Raw genomic sequence first — 19,135 nt, forward strand, 5'->3', positions numbered from 1 at the left:
AAAGTTTTTTCGTGACAAAATGTTTTGTGGTATCGGCAGCAGCTAAGTCCAGTTTTTAGGCTTTTAATTTGAGACTACACAATATCAATTTCTGGTCATGAAAGTTCAGTTTCCAGTTAGAAATCAATCAAACGTTAACCTTACGCCTGGATAACTCAGCAGGCTAACTTTTTTGGAGTTAATAATACATGTTGTATCCATTCTTTTTATTCATTCATTTTTTATTCAGTTCAAGTTTTTGTTAGATTGAAGGATTGAAAGCCTTGGTTGAATGAAAATTACACATACATTTCGGAATAAATTCTCATCACATGACAAATAAGCGCTCCAAATAAATCATTTGCATAACTCGTAAACGATATAATACCAGAAAATATGAAAGAATCGAAATGTAAGTATACCTCACCATACACTGGTGGAGCTTGAGGAGAATGGAGTCCTTATCCATGAGGCTCAGTTTGCTATTATAAACACTAATAAACACCACATTACTAAAAACTCGAAATTTCTCAACCATTTTGCTAACCTTAACAGAAATTCTTTAAAGAACGCTACTCTAAATCGATTATTCTTCCTCCCCGAGCATGAAAGAAATCGGAATTATCCCCATCACACCCCTCGATTTCTCGCGGTTGTGCCGGCGCCGTACTTGGCGGCGCTAGAGCTGAGTTTGGCCGCTAGCGATGAGGTGCGCAAATTGGACGATGGTGCGCGTGGGGCGGCCAGACATTCCCTTGCTGAGGTACGGCACCTCGTCTCTGTTCTCCATCACGCCAGCGATGTCAAGATGCATCCAGTGCTCGCACGTCACGAATTGCTGAACACCGCGGCGTTAGAGCTCGTTAGGCATGGCATTGGCTCCGCAACGAGATTTATATCACACACATATATTTTTGAATGCCTTCAAATTATATCAAGACAATATCAATCATAAAGCACCCAAATAGATTAAAGATTCTATCGAAGTAATATATAATCACTCAAAAAATAAATGTTAATGTGTTTTCACAAATTAAATGTAATTCTGTAACGGTACGAACGCGCAAAGAGCAGAACCGGTGTAAAATCACTAGTATGGTTAATCGAATGTTACGGTTACTAAAAAAGGCCCATTCAATGAATTTATAGATTTTTCATTCAATGAAGTGGATCTTAGCACGTCTTCCATGCAATACAAACACAATTATTGTACTCTTTAGGCTCAATGGGGATCGGACGCAACATAGCTTTACAAATTTCAGATTTTATCCTTTCGTTCAGATTGTTCACGACCACCGCAAGAGAAAAATGAGAATCGGTCGATCAGGATGAGTTGAACTAACCTGCAAGAAGGAAGCTGCAGTACAGGAGCCGGCTTCCCTTTCGTACTTGCCCAAATTATGTACATCAGCCATACCGTGCTCTGTGAACGATCAGTAGTAGCAATTTAGATCAACTAAACACGAAAAAAATAATAAAACCAAATTTTAAAGCTGATGACAGACAGAATTGAACCAGATCGGCCCATATGACCTGGGCCGACCAGCATTGCGATGCGTATCCGTTAATTAAATAAGTTCCACGAGCTGCCGCTGGCGCTAGGATCGTTTCTAAGCGCGACTAGGCAACAGAGGCAGGTTGTTTGATTCCCCAACTCCAACCCCTTAACAAGCCAGCGTCCCTGTGACTTTTAGCCTTGCATCAGCAGGCGTCAGCGATGAAGTTTATTTTGCGTCTGCCGCCAGCTGCGTGTTGCGGTCTGTTATTCGTTTCCTGGCCGCTAGGAAGAAATCAGTGAAGGAAATTCACGAAGAACTTTGTCAAGTGTATGGAAAAGAGTGTATGAGTTCCGAGGGTATTATATGGGTATTATAATACTCGTATTATAATACCCATAATTAGAATTTCTTTCGAAAATAGCCTGAATTTGTACAAATCAGGTAGGAATGCAAAATATTCGAAAGGAAGATACGCGCAGAATTTGCAGGCCGATATTCGAGTCACTAGAATCTTCACTTCTGGTGTGCGATAAGTTGTCGTCCAGCAAGCCTAAAACCCGTCACCCAGTGAATAAACAAGCAAGATAACTTTTATGTTTTATGTATGTTCAATAATTTATTATGCGATACCTTCGTATCGTTCGTTCTTTAGATCCAGATGAAAAAAAACTAAAATCTTTCGGGAAGTTCTCCAATTCAACCTAAATCATGCATACGGCATAAATTATAAGATATTTAAAAATACGTGATGGCAAAATTTAGATGGCAACAAGCTGACTTCCGGATGTACGATTTACGGTTATCGTATCGAAAGAAAATAGATAGTCGCAATTCCAAAATGGAAATACAAGCAAGAAAATTCAAAGCCTTTCCTCCGAAATAAAAATTCATAGGAATGACACATGCATTCTTGTCGACTAATACAGACAACCAAGATACATGTAGTCAATATAAAAAATTTACATAAAATGACCATTTATGTGCCCTGACGCGACCCAGAAGTAGTGAAATGAAATAACTTGAGTTCCTAATTCCTCGGTTCTGCTCTTTACGCAACGAGTTACAAAATTTCATCAAGTAATTCACAGCCTGGGAACCATATGTTAGATGGACCTTCAACAAAGGCAATTCACTAAAGTGAAACTTTTAATTTTAACTCCGACGTAAATACAATCAATGTTGCGGCACTGTTTTAACTTTGATTAATGAGGCAAAATTGCTAGGTCGAAATTTTGGCTATAGAAAATCATCTGAACTTATCGTAGTGAAAACACATTTTTGAAAAGTTTTTTTAGGCCACCAATTCGTTATCGAAAATATAGATCACAAATGAAAATATAGATGACGGGAATCGCTGTGACTTTACCTGGAGGAAGCATGCAGCGCACGACGCGGCACCGCGCGGCTTGTGACGAGCCTCATTATTGAGGTCTGCGAGAGCGGCGTCTGCGACCACACGTGCTTGTCATATCACGTGCTTGTCATATCACGTGCTTGTCATATCACGTGCTTGTCATATCACGTGCTTGTCATATCACGTGCTTGTCATATCGCTTGCTTGTCATAGCACGACCAATGCACTCTAATGCACGGGTATCTATTATTAGGGCCAAGACATATATATGACAAAGCACCCCCATAGAACACCTTCATGCAGAAACAAAAATACTTCCCATAAAAGCACACCTTGACATGAGAGGAACACAGTTCATAGCCGCAGCCATAAACAACACACAACACCCATGCCACTACCTACGCGACCACCCACTTACACACAGACAAATAGTGCAAACCCCACACAGATACTACACCAACATACTAAACACAGTACCCCCACCCCAAGGCAACACCAGCACAAAAAAAAACCCTTACACACAATTATGACACTTAGAACGCTGGAGCTGGCCGGCAACAACAAAGTCCTTGGACAAAACACTTACACACAATTATGACACTTAGAACGCTGGAGCTGGCCGGCAACAACAAAGTCCTTGGACACCCACCACCTGCCATAAGCAGCACAGAAACACAGCTCTCTAGACTGGAGAGAGTACACCTAGCCAGGCTGCGCTGCGGCCACCACCCTTCACTACAAACTTACGCAAACAAAATAGGCCAAGCAGACACAGACACCTGCCCATCCTGCCAGGGAGCTCCCCACACAATCACTCACATTCTCCTGGAATGTCCACTCTGGCAGGACCTCAGACAACACCACCACATAACCTCGACCCTACAGCTCTGGAGCGACCCCTGTCGGTGGTGTCGTACTTGCGCGAGGGGAGTCTCTTATAAAAATGAGACCGGGGAACCACAACAACAACAACTAGGGCCGTAATATCAAAACTAGTTCATGTTCACGTAGCGGCCGATTTTCCGTCCATGATTGGTGTGTTTCGCTTGAAAAGCCGATAGTGTTATGACCTCGTAATCAATTTTGATAGTACGGCCCCTGAATTCTACTGATGCTGTCTGCTCATGTATATAATTAGAATCAATCTTCTTTATTAATAATCACGAGAATTGAATAATGAAGTTCGAAAATTTCGGAGATCAAACATATACCTAATACATACCTAAGTGAAATAATTAATAATCGCTTATAATGTACGCCCCGAAATTTATTTGGGAGCTTTAATGAAAAAAGTTACTGATTGCCAGATTGTACCTCACCTGTAACCTGCTTGCTGTAGACCTGCCACAGTGGCATGCGCCACACACGGTCACCAGTCGTCATACCGGCGGCTTGCATGGCATGCCACAGTTCGTCGGAAGAACTGAAGGCTCCTGCAGCACCGCCACCTAACGCCACACTCATCGCTCCTGCAACACACAAACGAAACTTTCGTTATTTTGTTGTTGAATATAGGGAAATAAAAACATACAGCAGCTTTAAATAGTAGGATCTGTTTCAACAAAAGTGCAACTTGGAAGTATCTTTCCAGCAAATTTACAGTGAATATACTGAAGAAAGTAAGCGATCCTGTTACAAAAAAATTTTTTTGATAGAATGGTCCCAGGAGTGCAAGCAGCTGCAAGCCTTACATTTAATTACTATATTTTGGATGAAAATTCAAGCTTCGATAATATGATTAAGGTCTAGGTCGCTTAAAGACCTCAATATGATTAAGGTCTTGTCGCTTTCATCAAGCCAATTTCATGCCAAGACACCCGAAGTTTCACATCTGCGCCAAATTTTGAATTTTACTTCTAGGCCTAAACCGCAAATACTTCAACACGTAAACCAGAAGACAACGAATTTATTATTATTATTAGCGGCACTTTAATTTGAAACTTAAACTTTCAATTTGTTATTCTAAAGTTAATATAATTTTGCTTAAATTCCCGCTTTAGGGGTTCTTATTCGGACGTTGGCAGTTCCCAATCGCTGGCTGTATATCCAGAATTAATTTCTTCCCGGGGTTACAGTTAGAAATTATAAAAGTTCGTGGCGGGCACTTGCAACGCGTCTGTTTTTACCCCCGAACTGAAACAAGAAGTTCCCGATCGTGTCACTACGAATGCCATTGCTAGCGGCTGTAGCCCTCGTCAGACCACCTAATTTTGCAACGTTACGAATGTACTAAGTTAGTGTAGGTACACTGTAACTAGTGAAGGTACACTGTAACTAGTGAAGGTACACTGTAACTAGTGAAGGTACACTGTACCTAGAGTAGATACACTCTAACTAGTATAAGTACACTGAACCTAGTGAAGGTACACTGTACCTAGTATGAGTACACTGTACCTAGTGTAGATACACTGTACCTAGCGTAGGTACATTTGTACCAATACAGTGCATAAAAGTTAAAGCGTAATCAGCGCGCGCAGTTCACCGGTGAGCGTGGCCATGTCCACGAGAGCTCGCGGCTTGTCGAGGCAGGCGAAGTGGAGGGCGTCTGCGAGTATCAGGCGACCCTCGGCGTCTGTGTTGTCAACCTGCACGCATCACAACATCGATGATTTATGTTCCATTTATCCATCACTTTATTATAATATTATACCTCTAATAGTTATAAATTAACCGTTTATGACGTTATAAACTAGCCGTTTATGACGTTATAAACTAACCGTTTATGACGTTATAAACTAACCGTTTATGACGTTATAAACCAACCGTTTACGACGTTAGAAACTAACCGTTTATGACGTTAGAAACTAACCGTTTATGACGTTATAAACTAACCGTTTATGACGTTATAAACTAACCGTTTATGATGTTATAAACTACGTAACCGTTTATGACGTTAGAAACTAACCGTTTGTGGCGTTAGAAACTAACCGTTTATGACTTTATAAACTCACTGTTTATGACGTGTTAATCAAAAATTGGTAATTATTTGATTAAGCGTTCCTGAAACGCTTAATCCTTTGATTAAGCGTTCCAAACTTAATTATTCTAAACAGTTACTAACTCTGAGAGTGTTCCCGATTAGCTTCCGGATGCAAGAAAAAACTAGTTAAGTGTTCAACAAATTGGAAAAAAATGTTCGGTTTTTTATTCTTCACCTCCAAGTAAATTACAAATTCTTATCAAGAAAAAAAAACGCTTAGCTTTTTTGTTGGGCGAAATAATACCAAATTTTCTGATAACAGCAAATACATAAAAAATAAAAAAGTCAATAACTTGGAATGAAGAAAAAATATAACTCAGTACTCACTGCAGTGAGTGACAGAGAGCGCATTTTCTCGTCGACGAAAACGTGAAATCACGGACGGACAGACAGACAGAGAGACGGACGGACGGACGGACATGGCGAGCACAATAGTGCATTTTTTCATAAATGAGAAAATGCGCTAAAAACAGTAATTAAATTTCAATTTTCACTAAATCACCAGAAATCAAGAGCATAAGTAGGAAGCAGATTTTAAAAAAAAGTATTCATATGGAGCCAGGTTAAAATTGCATTGCAAACCTATATCAACTTAATCCTCAACTATAAAAAATGAACACTTTATTCATATAAATCACAATCATATTTACCATTGATTACATCTAACTTTGTTTCATTTCGAAAATAATATTGTCTTAAATTCTAGTCAAATACCATCACTTGTTCTTGCAAGTGCTCAATATTACCATTATTTTGATTTTTGATAAGTACGATTTCAACAAAAAATTTTTTATCGCGATAGGCATGATCAAAGTTGGCTATAGATCACACTTGTCATGGTGCCTGACAAGAATAACTTTAGTGTTCGCGTATAGAATAATAACTTTAATATAACATAATAATAATAATAATAATATTTAATAAGAAGAACTTGAGTGTTCGCTCCCCCGACTCACCTGGATTGTCTTGCCGTTAGCGGCGGTGATGACGTCACCAGGCTTAGTGGCCGTCCCGCTGGGCAAGTTCTCGCACAGCGGGATGTAGGCTATTGGAACACAATTAACTCGTTGCGATTATCCAACTCAAAAATATGGAGATATAGAATTATTAATATCAATTTGTGTATATTGATTCTAAATATTAATTAATATGTACTATTTTGAGCACCGACGTTGATGACAAAAAACGTCAAGATGCGTGAAATAGAACGAGATCGTGCAATAAACAACAATCGAACTCGATTAAAAAATCTTTAAATTTAGCTAAGGGATCGTGGTTATGTAGAGACCAACATAATTTGCTACATCCTGTGAACGATTTGACCTTATCTACTAAATAATGACAGCGCAATAAAATAATAAGCGAGCTCGAAATTTAACTCAGATGATCCAAAACAAATTGTATACCAGTTCAAAGTGGGTCGCAAACTAGTTTATACGCCATTATTGAAAGTGTAAAACATCAAGTTACTTTTCAGATAAAAAAATAAATTGAAAATATTCCAAACAGAGTCGACATCAGAACGATGAAAGTAAAGAAACCGGAATTACGACCTTTGCTTATGACCCTAAGAGGAAAGGAAGGTTTCCTTAAGGTTTCTAAGGACCTAAGGATGAAAGGAAAAGAACCTTTAACATTAAGTGGAAGCTTGAGAGTCGCTATTGCGTGCAGCGCCCCCACGACGCACGCAGCGCCGCCCATGTCAGCACGCATCGCCTCCATGCCTTTGGACGGCTTCAGGGAGATGCCCCCTGCGTCGAACGTCACGCCTTTGCCTGACGAACGGGGAAAAATTAATTTCATGTGAAAATAACAATGAAAGACACTGACTGCTATTGACTAACAATGAAAGACACTGACTGCTATTGACTAACAATGAAAGACACTGACTGCTATTGACTAACAACGAAGGACACTGACATGTGAAGGACACTGACTTCTATTTTGAAATAGCGCTATAGTCTTAGTAATAAATTACATCGAAACCAATAAATGAGAAACTCAACAGCCTAATTCCAGGAAACATATAAATAGGGAGACTACCGATATACTGATAGAGTTGAAGAAAAATAAAAAAGTACACGCCATTCTAATGGGATAAACCAGAGACTAAATTAAGCTGACCATTCTTAATATTAACTGCACTATTATTTAGCCATAATGCACTCACCCACAAGAGCGAGGTGCTGCTGTCCCTGTTCAGCGCCGTCGTAGTTCAGCTCTAAGAAGACAGGCGGCTCAGCGCTGCCTCGCGTCACCGAGCCAGTGATGGTACTAAACTAAATTAAGCGGACCATTCTTCATATTAATTTTACTATTATTTAGCCATAATGTACTCACCCACAAGAGCAAGGTGCTGTTGTCCCTGTTCAGCGCCGTCGTAGCTCAGCTCTAAAAAGACGGGCGGTTCAGCGCTGCCTCGCGTCACCGACAGGAAGGCGCCCATCCTGCGCTCCTGGGCCCACGTCGCGTCGTGAGGCGTCACGCTGACGCCCAGGGGCTCCAGAACATCCTTGGCTCTCTGCAACAGTTGAAGGGGTCGCTTAAATTATATGGAAATTGATTCTTAATTACTTATTTATTTATTTTTATTAGGGGACAATTAAAATGAAAAAATATATGCAGATATTGTTCAGTGCTCTTACTTCAGGGCAATTCAGAGTATAATTTGGAATGATAATAATAATATTCTGCAATTTTACAGTAATTTTCCTATTTAACAATAAAATTGGCGGTATTAATTTCTTAATATTTTGAAATACTTGAAAAATTGAGTACGGAAATACGGAAACAGCAGCATGGTTTCTCAGTGCCTCGTTGCAAACTTATTTCGTTGCATATGTAAGATATTATAGCATGTTTTTCTTTAAACTGAGACTGGTAATCTGTGTTCAAGACTATAAACCTTCACTAATGAATATTTGCCAATTAATTACAACCCATAATTGTAACATGTACATTGAGTGCCGGTATTTTACAGGCATGCATTTTCACAGGAGCAGCACAACTGCAGAACAGGCCATGGGCCTATTACTTCAATGCCGAAACTTCTATTCTAACATATCTGTAAAAAGCTGCAAAATAAGTACATAGTTACACAAAAGAAATATTTAATAGCACCTGAGCGAAAATGGTGGGCGTGAGATGGTTAGCCGGCGTCTCCATGAGCTCCCGTGCGAGATTCTGAGCCTCCGCCAGCGCTACGCCGCGCTTCCACCTGGAGCACAGCACTTGAATTGCTGAACACATCGATTTTTTTAAATTATCTCGCATAAAAGTGCATACAGAACTTGAATTATTGCTGAACACATCGATTTTTTCAAAATTATCTTGCATAAAAATGCATACAAGTATAAGTTTAGCAAGGCAATCTGGTGATTTTTCAATACATTTTTCCTTCTGCAAAAAATTATCACGAAGTTCTAGATAAAAACTTCGTATGTGCTAGCACTTTAGAAATTCGATGAAAATGTTATGCGTCAGTGATGGAAAACATTATCAAACACATCATTTAATACAAATTTACAGAACAAAGGCTATACGATAAAAAAATCGGAGCATGCATCAATTTACGTTAATAAAAGACTGAAATCACTTACGCGTCGCGAGAAAATGTTATGTCAGCCAAAGAAAACATTATCAAACAAACATATATCATTTAATACAAATATACAGAACAAAGGCTATATGATAAAATAATCGGAACATCAATTTACGTTAATAAAAGACTGAGGTCACTGAGAAAATGTTATGTGTCAGTGAAAGAAAAAATCATCAAACACATCATTTAATACAAATATACAGAACAAAGGCTATACGATAAAATAAACGGAGCATCAATTTACGTTAATAAAAAAGAGATTGAAGTCACTCACAAATATACAGAACAAAGGCTATACGATAAAATAATCGGAGGATCAATTTACGTTAATATAAAAGAGACTGAAGTCACTCACGCGTCGCGATCGGTCTCCGTGTGGGGCACAATATCAGGCCGGTCTTTCTTCTCGGTCTTGAAGGTCTGGTAGAGGAAGGACGCAAGCACCGCACCTTCAGCGGCCGCCTCTGCGTCACCGCACGCGTCCACAATCACTGAGCTCACCCCCACCTCGCTCAGTGAGCGGTACCCCGCTGTGCGTTTTGTTAACGTTAGTAGGTAATTACATGGATCGGTTACTTACTAATACCTAGTAACTTTACTAACTTACTACGCGTTAGTAGGTAGTTATATGGATGAGATACTTACTAATACCTAGTAACTTTACTTACTTACTACAAGTTAGTAGGTAGTTATATGGATGAGATACTTACTAATACCTAGTAACTTTACTCACTTACTACAAGTTAGTAGGTAGTTATATGGATGAGATACTTACTAATACCTAGTAACTTTACTTACTTACTACGCGTTAGTAGGTAATTACATGGATGAGTTACTTACTAATATACCTAGTAACTTTACTTACTTACTACGCGTTAGTAGGTAGTTATATGGATGAGTTACTTACTAATACCTAGTAACTTTACTTACTTACTACGCGTTAGTGGGTAGTTATATGGATGAGTTACTTACTAATACCAAGTAACTTTAACTGTAAATACATGGATGAGGTTCACATTAATGAACCCGTAATTATTTTGGTGCATTTGTAACTTTTATTACATGAAAAATGTTAGCAATAATTGCATTCAGTTAGTAATCATATTAGCACATTAGTAACTCATACTACATAAGAGATGTTGGCCTCACCTGCGACAACGGTAAAGATGGCCTCACCTGCAACGGCGGTGCGGATGACCTCACCTGCGACAGCGGTGCGGATGGCCTCACCTGCGACGGCGGTGCGGATGGCCTCACCTGCAACGGCGGTGCGGATGGCCTCACCTGCGACGGCGGTGCGGATGGCCTCACCTGCGACGGCGGTGCGGATGGCCTCACCTGCGACGGCGGTGCGGATGGCCTCACCCTGTCTCTTATACACATCTAGATGTGTATAAGAGACAGGTACAGCAGCACGATCAGTACAGCAGCACGATCAGTACAGCAGCACGATCAGCACAGCAGCACAATCAGCACAGCAACACGATCAGTACAGCAGCACGATCAGCACAGCAGCACGATCAGTACAGCAGCACAATCAGCACAGCAGCACGATCAGCACAGCAACACGATCAGCACAGCAGCACAATCAGCACAGCAGCACGATCAGTACAGCAGCACAATCAGCACAGCAGCACGATCAGCACAGCAGCACGGTCAGTACAGCAGCACGATCAGTACAGCTGTATGTCCGTACAATCCAGTGCGAGCGGTTTATAAGAATATTTCTAGTCTCCAGATGCCTGTTATTAACAGATTAAACTTATACCGATACTATTTACTTGGCTGAAATAGATAATCTAAAGGTCTTTTCATGCCCTTTCAAAGGCGTTCAATACATCGTCCTTCAACTGCACGTCATCGGTCTAAGCGACAGTCAGATTCGTTCAACAGTCTAGCGGGCCTGACCTGCGCTACAGCTTCCACTGTTATAGTTACGGGATTCTACATATATTTGTTTATTGTAGCGGAGGCGCTAAAACGAAATATAAGGATGCATCATTTTGTACAGTGCTGCCGATCCGTCGGTCACACATATTTGTATTTAAAAATTTCGAACTTTTATAACTTTCAAATTCTCATGCATTACAGTAGTAGAACGCTAATATGTTTATAACGTTTTAATAACGTTTCAATGTAACACAGTTCACTTGTTACTTTGGTAGCAATGACATGAATTATCTCAGAACTAAATGCAAACCAGAAGCTTGATGCGCAATTCGTTATTGCGTTGCGCATCAAACAGAAATTTTTTATTTTTTTTTAACATATTGAAAATTTTTACATCGGTTAATTTTTAAGCGGTAATATTAGGCTTCAGGGAAAAAAAAGAAGAACGTTACTGAACATTTACTCCGTTACAAACTTAAAAACAATTACAAATCCATGATTCTAGCGAACAATGAAAACTTCAAAACTAAACATTCTACCCGGAATACTCCAACCTCTCGCAGACTACTCGTACTTGTCAAGATTAAAAACATAAGAAATAGGCTCAATCGCGATCAACTAAGACTAATCAAACGTCGATTTGTATTGTCGACGAAAAAATTAAATTTTGCCACGTTTCTCGCTTGAATTTTGTATTCTACTTTAAAATTGAGCTAACGCAAACGAAAATTCATGGGGCTGACCTTGATCGTATGGAAAATTCTGATACCAATTAGAGGTTAGGAAAATAATAATATACCTAATCATACGATTATATAACAAATTAGTTCAGAAAACTAATTGGTGTTATAGCGGAAGCCTTTAATTATAAACCTATGAGGTTATGAGAAATGCTTCGAAATGCGTTAACAAAAATTCAGATATTATAAATCGATCACGACAAAGAACTTATTCAGAATAATACATATCGACGGTCTTTTCTTTCATGTAAACTATATTATTACTTGTCACAAATAGTCTACAGCCCGTCTACAGAACAACAGAGCTGAAATGACTCTGATAAGTGAAAATTTGACGCTTCAACATGAAATGTCGCACTTCTGGCAAATGGCAATGAAAAAATAGTTCTTCTGCACAATTAAAATAAAAAATGAGGACGAAAAACCGTGAAATTATTTAAAAATGAAACGAAAAGTAAACTATAAAGCGGAGCACGCGGATGTACAATTTTTTCTGCATCGATAAGGAAGATAAATGAACTTCTTGAAGTTTCCATAAAACAACTAGGTACGACCAGACATTTCAGAGGTTGCGTGAATTCAAGTCTAATGCATACACTTCGACAGAAGTAAGCGAGTGACGGCAATATACACATTATACATTGATAATACAGTTGTGTTAATAATGATCAAGGGTTCATACAAAATGTTTATAATGATCAATGATCAAGGGTTCATACAAAAGAACATATTAAGAAAATAATACAAGAGTCGTGCCAGCACGAGTCGCATTATTTAACCGAGGAACAAAGAAACCAGTTATGTCGATTAGAAAATTTCCCGTGGATGACAATGAAGATGGAAGTACCACAAAACAGGAATTAGACCACCGGTCGTAAGCAACTAAATTCCTATTCGAAAGACATTTTGTGGCAAATCAAAAGAAATCGAGAGTGTTGTGTAGATTCGCAGTATCAATATCGCAGAAGGTGGCTTCCGTTGAATAAAAAGTTTACGGCTATTTTTTAATTAGTGTCAAGAATATTGACATTAGATAGTCATTGCAGGTTAGTTAGCGACACTGTGAGTTGGGATATGATCTTTGGAAGGCTCCTGGATGCCGAGCGAAAAAAAATGTTGGTCAGCCAGTGATAAATTTCTGGTGATACTCCAAGGAACGAACTAAGACGCGTTTACAAAAAAAAGAACGACATATCCTACAATTAAAGGAAAAATGTTAATTACTCGGCACATTGAGTTAGGTATATTTTATAAGTCTAGAGATATCATAAACATCTAGGAATGATAGTAACACTTAGTTATTTAGCCACCAAATTAAAACGAAAGAAAGCAAATGTTGCGTTGAAGCAGTTAAGAAAATACAAGTTAGGTATCTTATACAACTGAAAGCTAGAGGTCCGAAAATAAAATAACTTCCGCATCTACGACTATAAATATATCAAAAATCAAGGTATAATAAACAAAGGAAAACAAAACAATAGGGCGTGAAATACATTACAAAGATGTAAACAAAGCATCGGAGGGCGTGGGGAGGAAGTAGAAGGCACTTAAAATGTCAGTACAGCTTATCTCTTTGAGCCGCAAAGAAGCTCACCAGGTTCCCATATCTTCATTTCCTATCATATAAAACATCAAAAGGTATTCAGCGAACAATAAACTCACAAAACATTTCTTGCAGAAAATATTTCAACGTTTAAAGCGTACAAGTGATAATGCACGCTGCATAACCCATCAAGGTTCTGCTCTTTCAGAGAAATTATTTCCAGGAAGCGCATCAAAGCTGTTGACTGTTCATTAAAATCCATTTTATTTGATAACAAACAATAGTCTCCTTCAGTCAGTGAAAACATAAGATTCTACAACGTCTCTTAAAGACATTCGTAATGGGCTCTAAATCAAAATTAGAGCCCTCAAGTTGAACAATTCTCCGTTGAAACACTTTCACACTTCTAGTCAAGCAAAAAAAAGCAAAAAATATTGCAGGAAAGTCCGGGAGTATTCGAAGACTCGTTAAGTTTTTTTCTTTCTCACATCAGACAAACTTTAGACCATTTGCAGAACTTTTATGATCCCCTGACTGTTGCCTGCAACCAAGACGTTAGAACCTTTCCTCCAGCACACAGCCGACACGAAATCGGTTGAATCTTCTTCGCGCGCTTCAGGGTCGACTACAAAACGACGTTGGTCGAAACGGAAGGAAATCATTTTCTTCGGCAGATCTTTGTAGTAGACGTAAAGTGAATTATTCTCTGATCCACAAGCAACGTACTCGCCGTCTGTGGCAAGTCCGACGAAATTCTTATCATTTATATGACCTTGTAAAGATTGAACGCAGTTCGGCTTATCGACGTTCCAAACTTTGAGTTGGGAATCGGTCGAGGCTGAGACGATCTCATTACTCGAGATAAATTTTACGTAAGACACGGCCTTTTTGTGTCCCTTGAAGAGTCTCAGAGGCTCTTTCATCTTGCGTAGGTCGTAGTAGTGGACGCAGTGGTCTGCCGAACCAAAGGCAAGATGATAACGACTCTCGGGATTGAATTGCACGCAACAAACGTTAGCTTTGGCTTCGAGACTCGTAAGGGATCGCTCGCTGTCCAGGTGCCACAGCTTGACGCAAGCATCGTCGCTACCGGACGCCATGAGTTTAGTGTCCATTTTATTGAAGTCAACGCTCCAGCAGCGCTTCTGGTGCTCTTTGTACACATGTTGTTTCTGGGTGGTGAAGGCATCCCAAATGGTGACGTCCCCGTCGTAGTCACTACTAGCGAGCTTATTTTTCAGGTAAGAGCTCCAACTAACGCAACTGATTTTTGAGTCGCACACCATCTCGGAGCAAGGGTAGTGTATGTCGACGACGTCGCCAATGACATTTCTGTAATCAAACACGCGGATCTTTTTCGTGAGGCCTGCAACTGCGAAAAACTCTCCGTCCTTGTCGAACTCGATGCTCGAGGCGATGTTGCTGGAGGCGGGGAATTTGTCCCCGGCGTAGTCAATGGTGGCGAGGGTTCTAAGGCAACTGAATTTAGAAAATTTGCTCACGCAGTCACCGAACTTGTTTAGGTTCTCATGGAGGTCCGTGGACTTGATGTGATTTGAGGTCGAGGGGTCCGATAGCACGGGAATTCTATACGTAAAATAACTCTCAGTGAGCTCTTCAAAATTCAAGTGGACCTTTTTCTTCTTGGCTTCGAACGAGGTGCTACTCGCAGGTAGTTCACTGTTCACAGGAACGTTGAACCCCTCGATGAACTGGAAGTCAGGTTCCTCCACGTCAGTGCACGCAGAAGAACGCTGCTCTGTGTCCACGTCAGCCTCGCTGACGGCGCTCGGGACGCTAATATCAGCCTCGGGGTTCTCATTTTCAACCTTAACGTTGTGGCACGCGTTCCTCTTCAAAGAGCTTCTGATGGCATCCAAGTCTTGATTAACGATAGCGAGTTCATTGTTGATAGTAGCAAGTTGGAGTTCCTTTCTTCTTCTGAGTTCGGCGAGGAAAGTGTCAAGCAACTTGTATTTTATTTCGTCCGAGTCAGCAATAAGTTGATTCTTTTTCTCCTGTAGCACAGCTATCAACGAGCTCAGGTCCGACACTCGCATGAAGCCAGAGCTTTGACCGATGTAAGCTTCCAGCTCCGTGAGAAGAGACTTTCTGCTTTTCCTGCTCATTGTTTCGTTGAGTTCGAGCGATTCTTTGTACTTGAGCACTTGCTGGTTAACGAGGTGGTTAGGGAAGATATTCTCGGTGCTAAACACAGAGTAATTGCACTTTGGACACCTCTTGTTGTTGTCTATACTTTTCTCGAGACAAACCCGGCAGAAGGTGTGGCCGCAGCTGATAATGTGCGCTTCTTTCATGAGCTCCAGGCAAATTGGGCACAGGAAATCAGAGCAAATATCCTGGGCAGTACCACTAATGCCGTCCTGCACCACCGACAACGGCCGCTTCGTGCCCCTAGGAGGCATCATAAGGCGAGCCGAGGTGGCGTTCAACGGCCCCGTGAGCGAAGGAGACGCGAACGATGAAAGACTCGGGCCGCTGGAGCTGCTGGCACTGTTAGCAGCGGCCGCCGCAGCCGCTGCAAACCGCACATTGCGGCGCACGTTGTCTGGCATGCCGCTTACGTTCATCTTTAATTTTTTCTCACCCAGGTAGACACTTGATTTCACCGTCCCACGTGAGAAGAAAAACGTCGCAATGTATTTGCTCTCAAGAAGAATGAAAACCGCAGGAGGCTGATTGACGTCAAAATAATAATTTATACATGTCCATGAGAATGGAGGACTTCGTATGCAAGATACACGCACCAAACTCGCTGTCAACTGGCCAAAAAATTAGTGGTAAAAATATTACCACCAAAAAATCCCATTTATGCTCAACACAACTATCTAATGCAGAGATTTTTTAAATGAAAGCGTGATTGATATTTTCCGGTCAATGTATAAAATTCATGGAGAACTTGAACCTTGCAGGTAACTTTTCAGAATTGTTAATCTTAGGAGTTTTTCATACTTCTTAACATACACAGGACACTTGAAACTTTACAACATTGATGTAATATGACCAAGGAAGTTATTTTAACAGCAGTAAGAAAGGGAAACGTGTTGAGCAAAGGACGTTGGACGTTGATGATCAAGAATGCCTTTGAAGTTTTGCAGTGCCACAGCCCTGCCGAGTCGGTGATACCTGAAAGATAACGAGCTTCATGTACTTTGCTTAATGAGCAATATGAAGTTTCATAAATGCTGTGAGGGACCAAGTTAAAAGAAGACGTACAGCAAGTGCTGTTGCTGTTGTAATTATTGTGAATACCGTAGTTCTTTTTTGGTAAAGCACAAAATTTAGTTGAACTTATAAAATCAATTTTGTTCTTGGTCCATTGAGAAAAATTTTAAGGACTCTAGGATTATGGAGTTTATCCTTTAAATTCAATTGTGCGTATAAAATATATTCTCAACATCACAATGAATTCCATGCCTCCAAGAAACTCAAAAGATTGATCAATTTTATGGAAATGCACATTCAATAGAGCCTTTATGAATAAAACATTAACAAATTAATCCATCAGTAAGCAACCAGAGTAGGTGCTACCAATAGCCATTAATGCAGTTATCTTTCAGGTATCACTGGCTGACATTCAAAGGGCAGTGAAGATAGGGTATCTAAAATCTTTCAGAAATCACTGGCCTGCATTAATTGCTAAACATTTTTGCACATTTTCCTTCATAAGAATCACTTTTGCCAGACACAAAGCAAGAAAAAATTGCTGTTCTAGGTTTGAATTGGTAGAAATACATACGGTACATGTAATTTCCAGGGATAGTTGAGGATGATCTGTACTATCTTTAACAGATGATCAGTTTGTTGACAAGTAATGAGCAGTTCATTCAACTTTTTGTTTTTTACATTTCATTTGGTATTAGCTAAATAACAGTTGCATAATATTTAGAGAGCATAAGCACGGTATTAATGCAATGATTGTGACAAAGTAGTTGAATGGTTCAGTTAACTTAGAAGTCCTTCATAATACCTACCTACCATAAGTTATATGTAGGCCAATGAAAAAAAATATATAACTCAGTACTCACTGCAGTGAGTAACAGAGAGCGCATTTTCTCATCAACAAAAACTTGAGGTCACAGACAGACGGACGGACAGACAGACGGACAGACAGACAGACGGACAGACAGACAGACGAACATACAGACAGACAGATGGACATGGCGAGCACAATAGTGCATTTTTTCCATAAATGAGAAAATGCGCTAATAATAATTATGTAATCTTATAACTATGATTCAATGCATTTTCTTAATTGCTTCAAGAACGAAAAAAAAAACATTAAATAAATATTAAAAATCAACAACCTTGAGCAGCATTTATTTTTATTTTAAAAAATTAACAATTGAGCAGCATTTATTTAAACATATAATAGTTAAAATTAAAAGAATCAAATTGCAATTAATTCTGATTTTTAACAATGTAGGCAAATTTAATTTCAATTTCATACAAAGACATTGATAGAAAGAAATGAATCACTCACAATAAATCATAACACATCTGTTCTAGCACAACTAAATCTGAACAGTTCAGCAGAAAATCAATACATTTTAGATCAATTGTTGTTTGCATGATACCTTGGCATGCCTCAATTCTCATCCATAATTGGTTGAAATTAATGTTTATCTAAAAAAATACCTAAGTACTAGTCAAAATGCTAATTTAGTGATACTCACTACTCTAGAAGTGTAAGGAGTCTACCAGATGATGCTTGGTCTAAAGAAGCTGCTGCAGGAGTCAGTTCAGTAGAGCCTTTATTCTGGTAGACGCCAACAAGAAGACCAGCCTGTAAGAACATCACACAAATAATACAATAGACAAGCAAGACTTCATTGTGAAAAAAACTTCAAGTATGAGTTTAAACTTATAATGAGGCATATACTGATCATAGTTGCAGACTGATGATGAGCATTAGTGAAAATGCTATCAAACTAGGGGAGTCTTTAGAATTATACTCAAGGACCAAGATATGAGAAAAAAAATGGAGGGAAAAAAATTTAAAAATTAGTACAGAATAAAATATAAATGCAGCTGTGAGCCAAGAATTGCTAAAAACACATGCATCCTTTTAGTTTGAGGAACTTATCATGTTGGGCAGGCTGGACCTTAACATTAACATTTCTATGGGAAATCATCACCATTGCAGTGATAAATATCAGATTCAAAGAGGTCTTTGAATAATACACAAAACAAATCAAACCACAAACTACTAAGTAATATTAACCCTCTTGAGGGTAAGCATTGAAATATCCAGAAATTAAAATTTCCGAAACCAGTTCAAGAAAGTAAGAAGAATTATCCAAAACATTTATTTGTATGCATTTTGAAAATTTTGCATATTGGAGTTTTAAATCACACATTAGGAATTTATCATGTGTGCTCACTACATGAAATATTTTCTTTATAATTAAAACTTAGTTTATGCAGATGAATAAATTAGTAACATAAAAATTTAATTCAATTCAATTAAATCTCAAATTACAATAAATAAATAAATGTATGTTGATATTTTCACCTTTTAAAAAAAT

The 19,135-nt window shown here is 39.2% G+C and overlaps 2 protein-coding genes across 2 annotated transcripts; both read right to left on the reverse strand.

Moving 5' to 3' along the window:
- Window positions 1-191: 191 nt before the first annotated feature.
- Window positions 192-11,449, reverse strand: LOC108670151 (cytosol aminopeptidase). The gene is made up of 11 exons (XM_047880835.1): window positions 11,423-11,449; window positions 10,752-10,779; window positions 9,769-9,943; window positions 8,933-9,029; window positions 8,153-8,333; window positions 7,441-7,587; window positions 6,769-6,857; window positions 5,315-5,417; window positions 4,152-4,301; window positions 1,323-1,402; window positions 192-817 (listed from the first exon to the last, which is right to left on the reverse strand). Exons 1-11 carry the CDS (start codon window positions 11,447-11,449, stop codon window positions 659-661), a joined length of 1,236 nt encoding a protein of 411 aa, XP_047736791.1. The 3' UTR covers window positions 192-658.
- Window positions 11,450-11,747: 298 nt separating this feature from the next.
- Window positions 11,748-16,727, reverse strand: LOC108670152 (E3 ubiquitin-protein ligase COP1-like). The gene has a single exon (XM_018157606.1). The coding sequence runs from the start codon at window positions 16,175-16,177 to the stop codon at window positions 14,087-14,089; it is 2,091 nt and encodes a 696-aa protein (XP_018013095.1). The 5' UTR covers window positions 16,178-16,727; the 3' UTR covers window positions 11,748-14,086.
- Between the last annotated feature and the right edge of the window lie 2,408 nt (window positions 16,728-19,135).

The sequence above is a fragment of the Hyalella azteca genome, unplaced genomic scaffold (genome assembly GCF_000764305.2).
Source record: "Hyalella azteca isolate HAZT.00-mixed unplaced genomic scaffold, Hazt_2.0.2 contig6416, whole genome shotgun sequence".
Taxonomy (NCBI): domain Eukaryota; kingdom Metazoa; phylum Arthropoda; class Malacostraca; order Amphipoda; family Hyalellidae; genus Hyalella; species Hyalella azteca.

Coding starts and splice junctions, on each gene's coding strand:
- LOC108670151 (XM_047880835.1), bottom strand. CDS start 11,449: ATGTGTGACCGACGGATCGGCAGCACT. Junction 10,780..11,422: donor ACCGACGGATCGGCAGCACT/GTACAAAATGAT, acceptor TATAAGAGACAG/GGTGAGGCCATCCGCACCGC. Junction 9,030..9,768: donor ACGGAGACCGATCGCGACGC/GTGAGTGACTTC, acceptor GCTGTGCTCCAG/GTGGAAGCGCGGCGTAGCGC.
- LOC108670152 (XM_018157606.1), bottom strand. CDS start 16,177: ATGAACGTAAGCGGCATGCCAGACAACGTGCGCCGCAATGTGCGGTTT.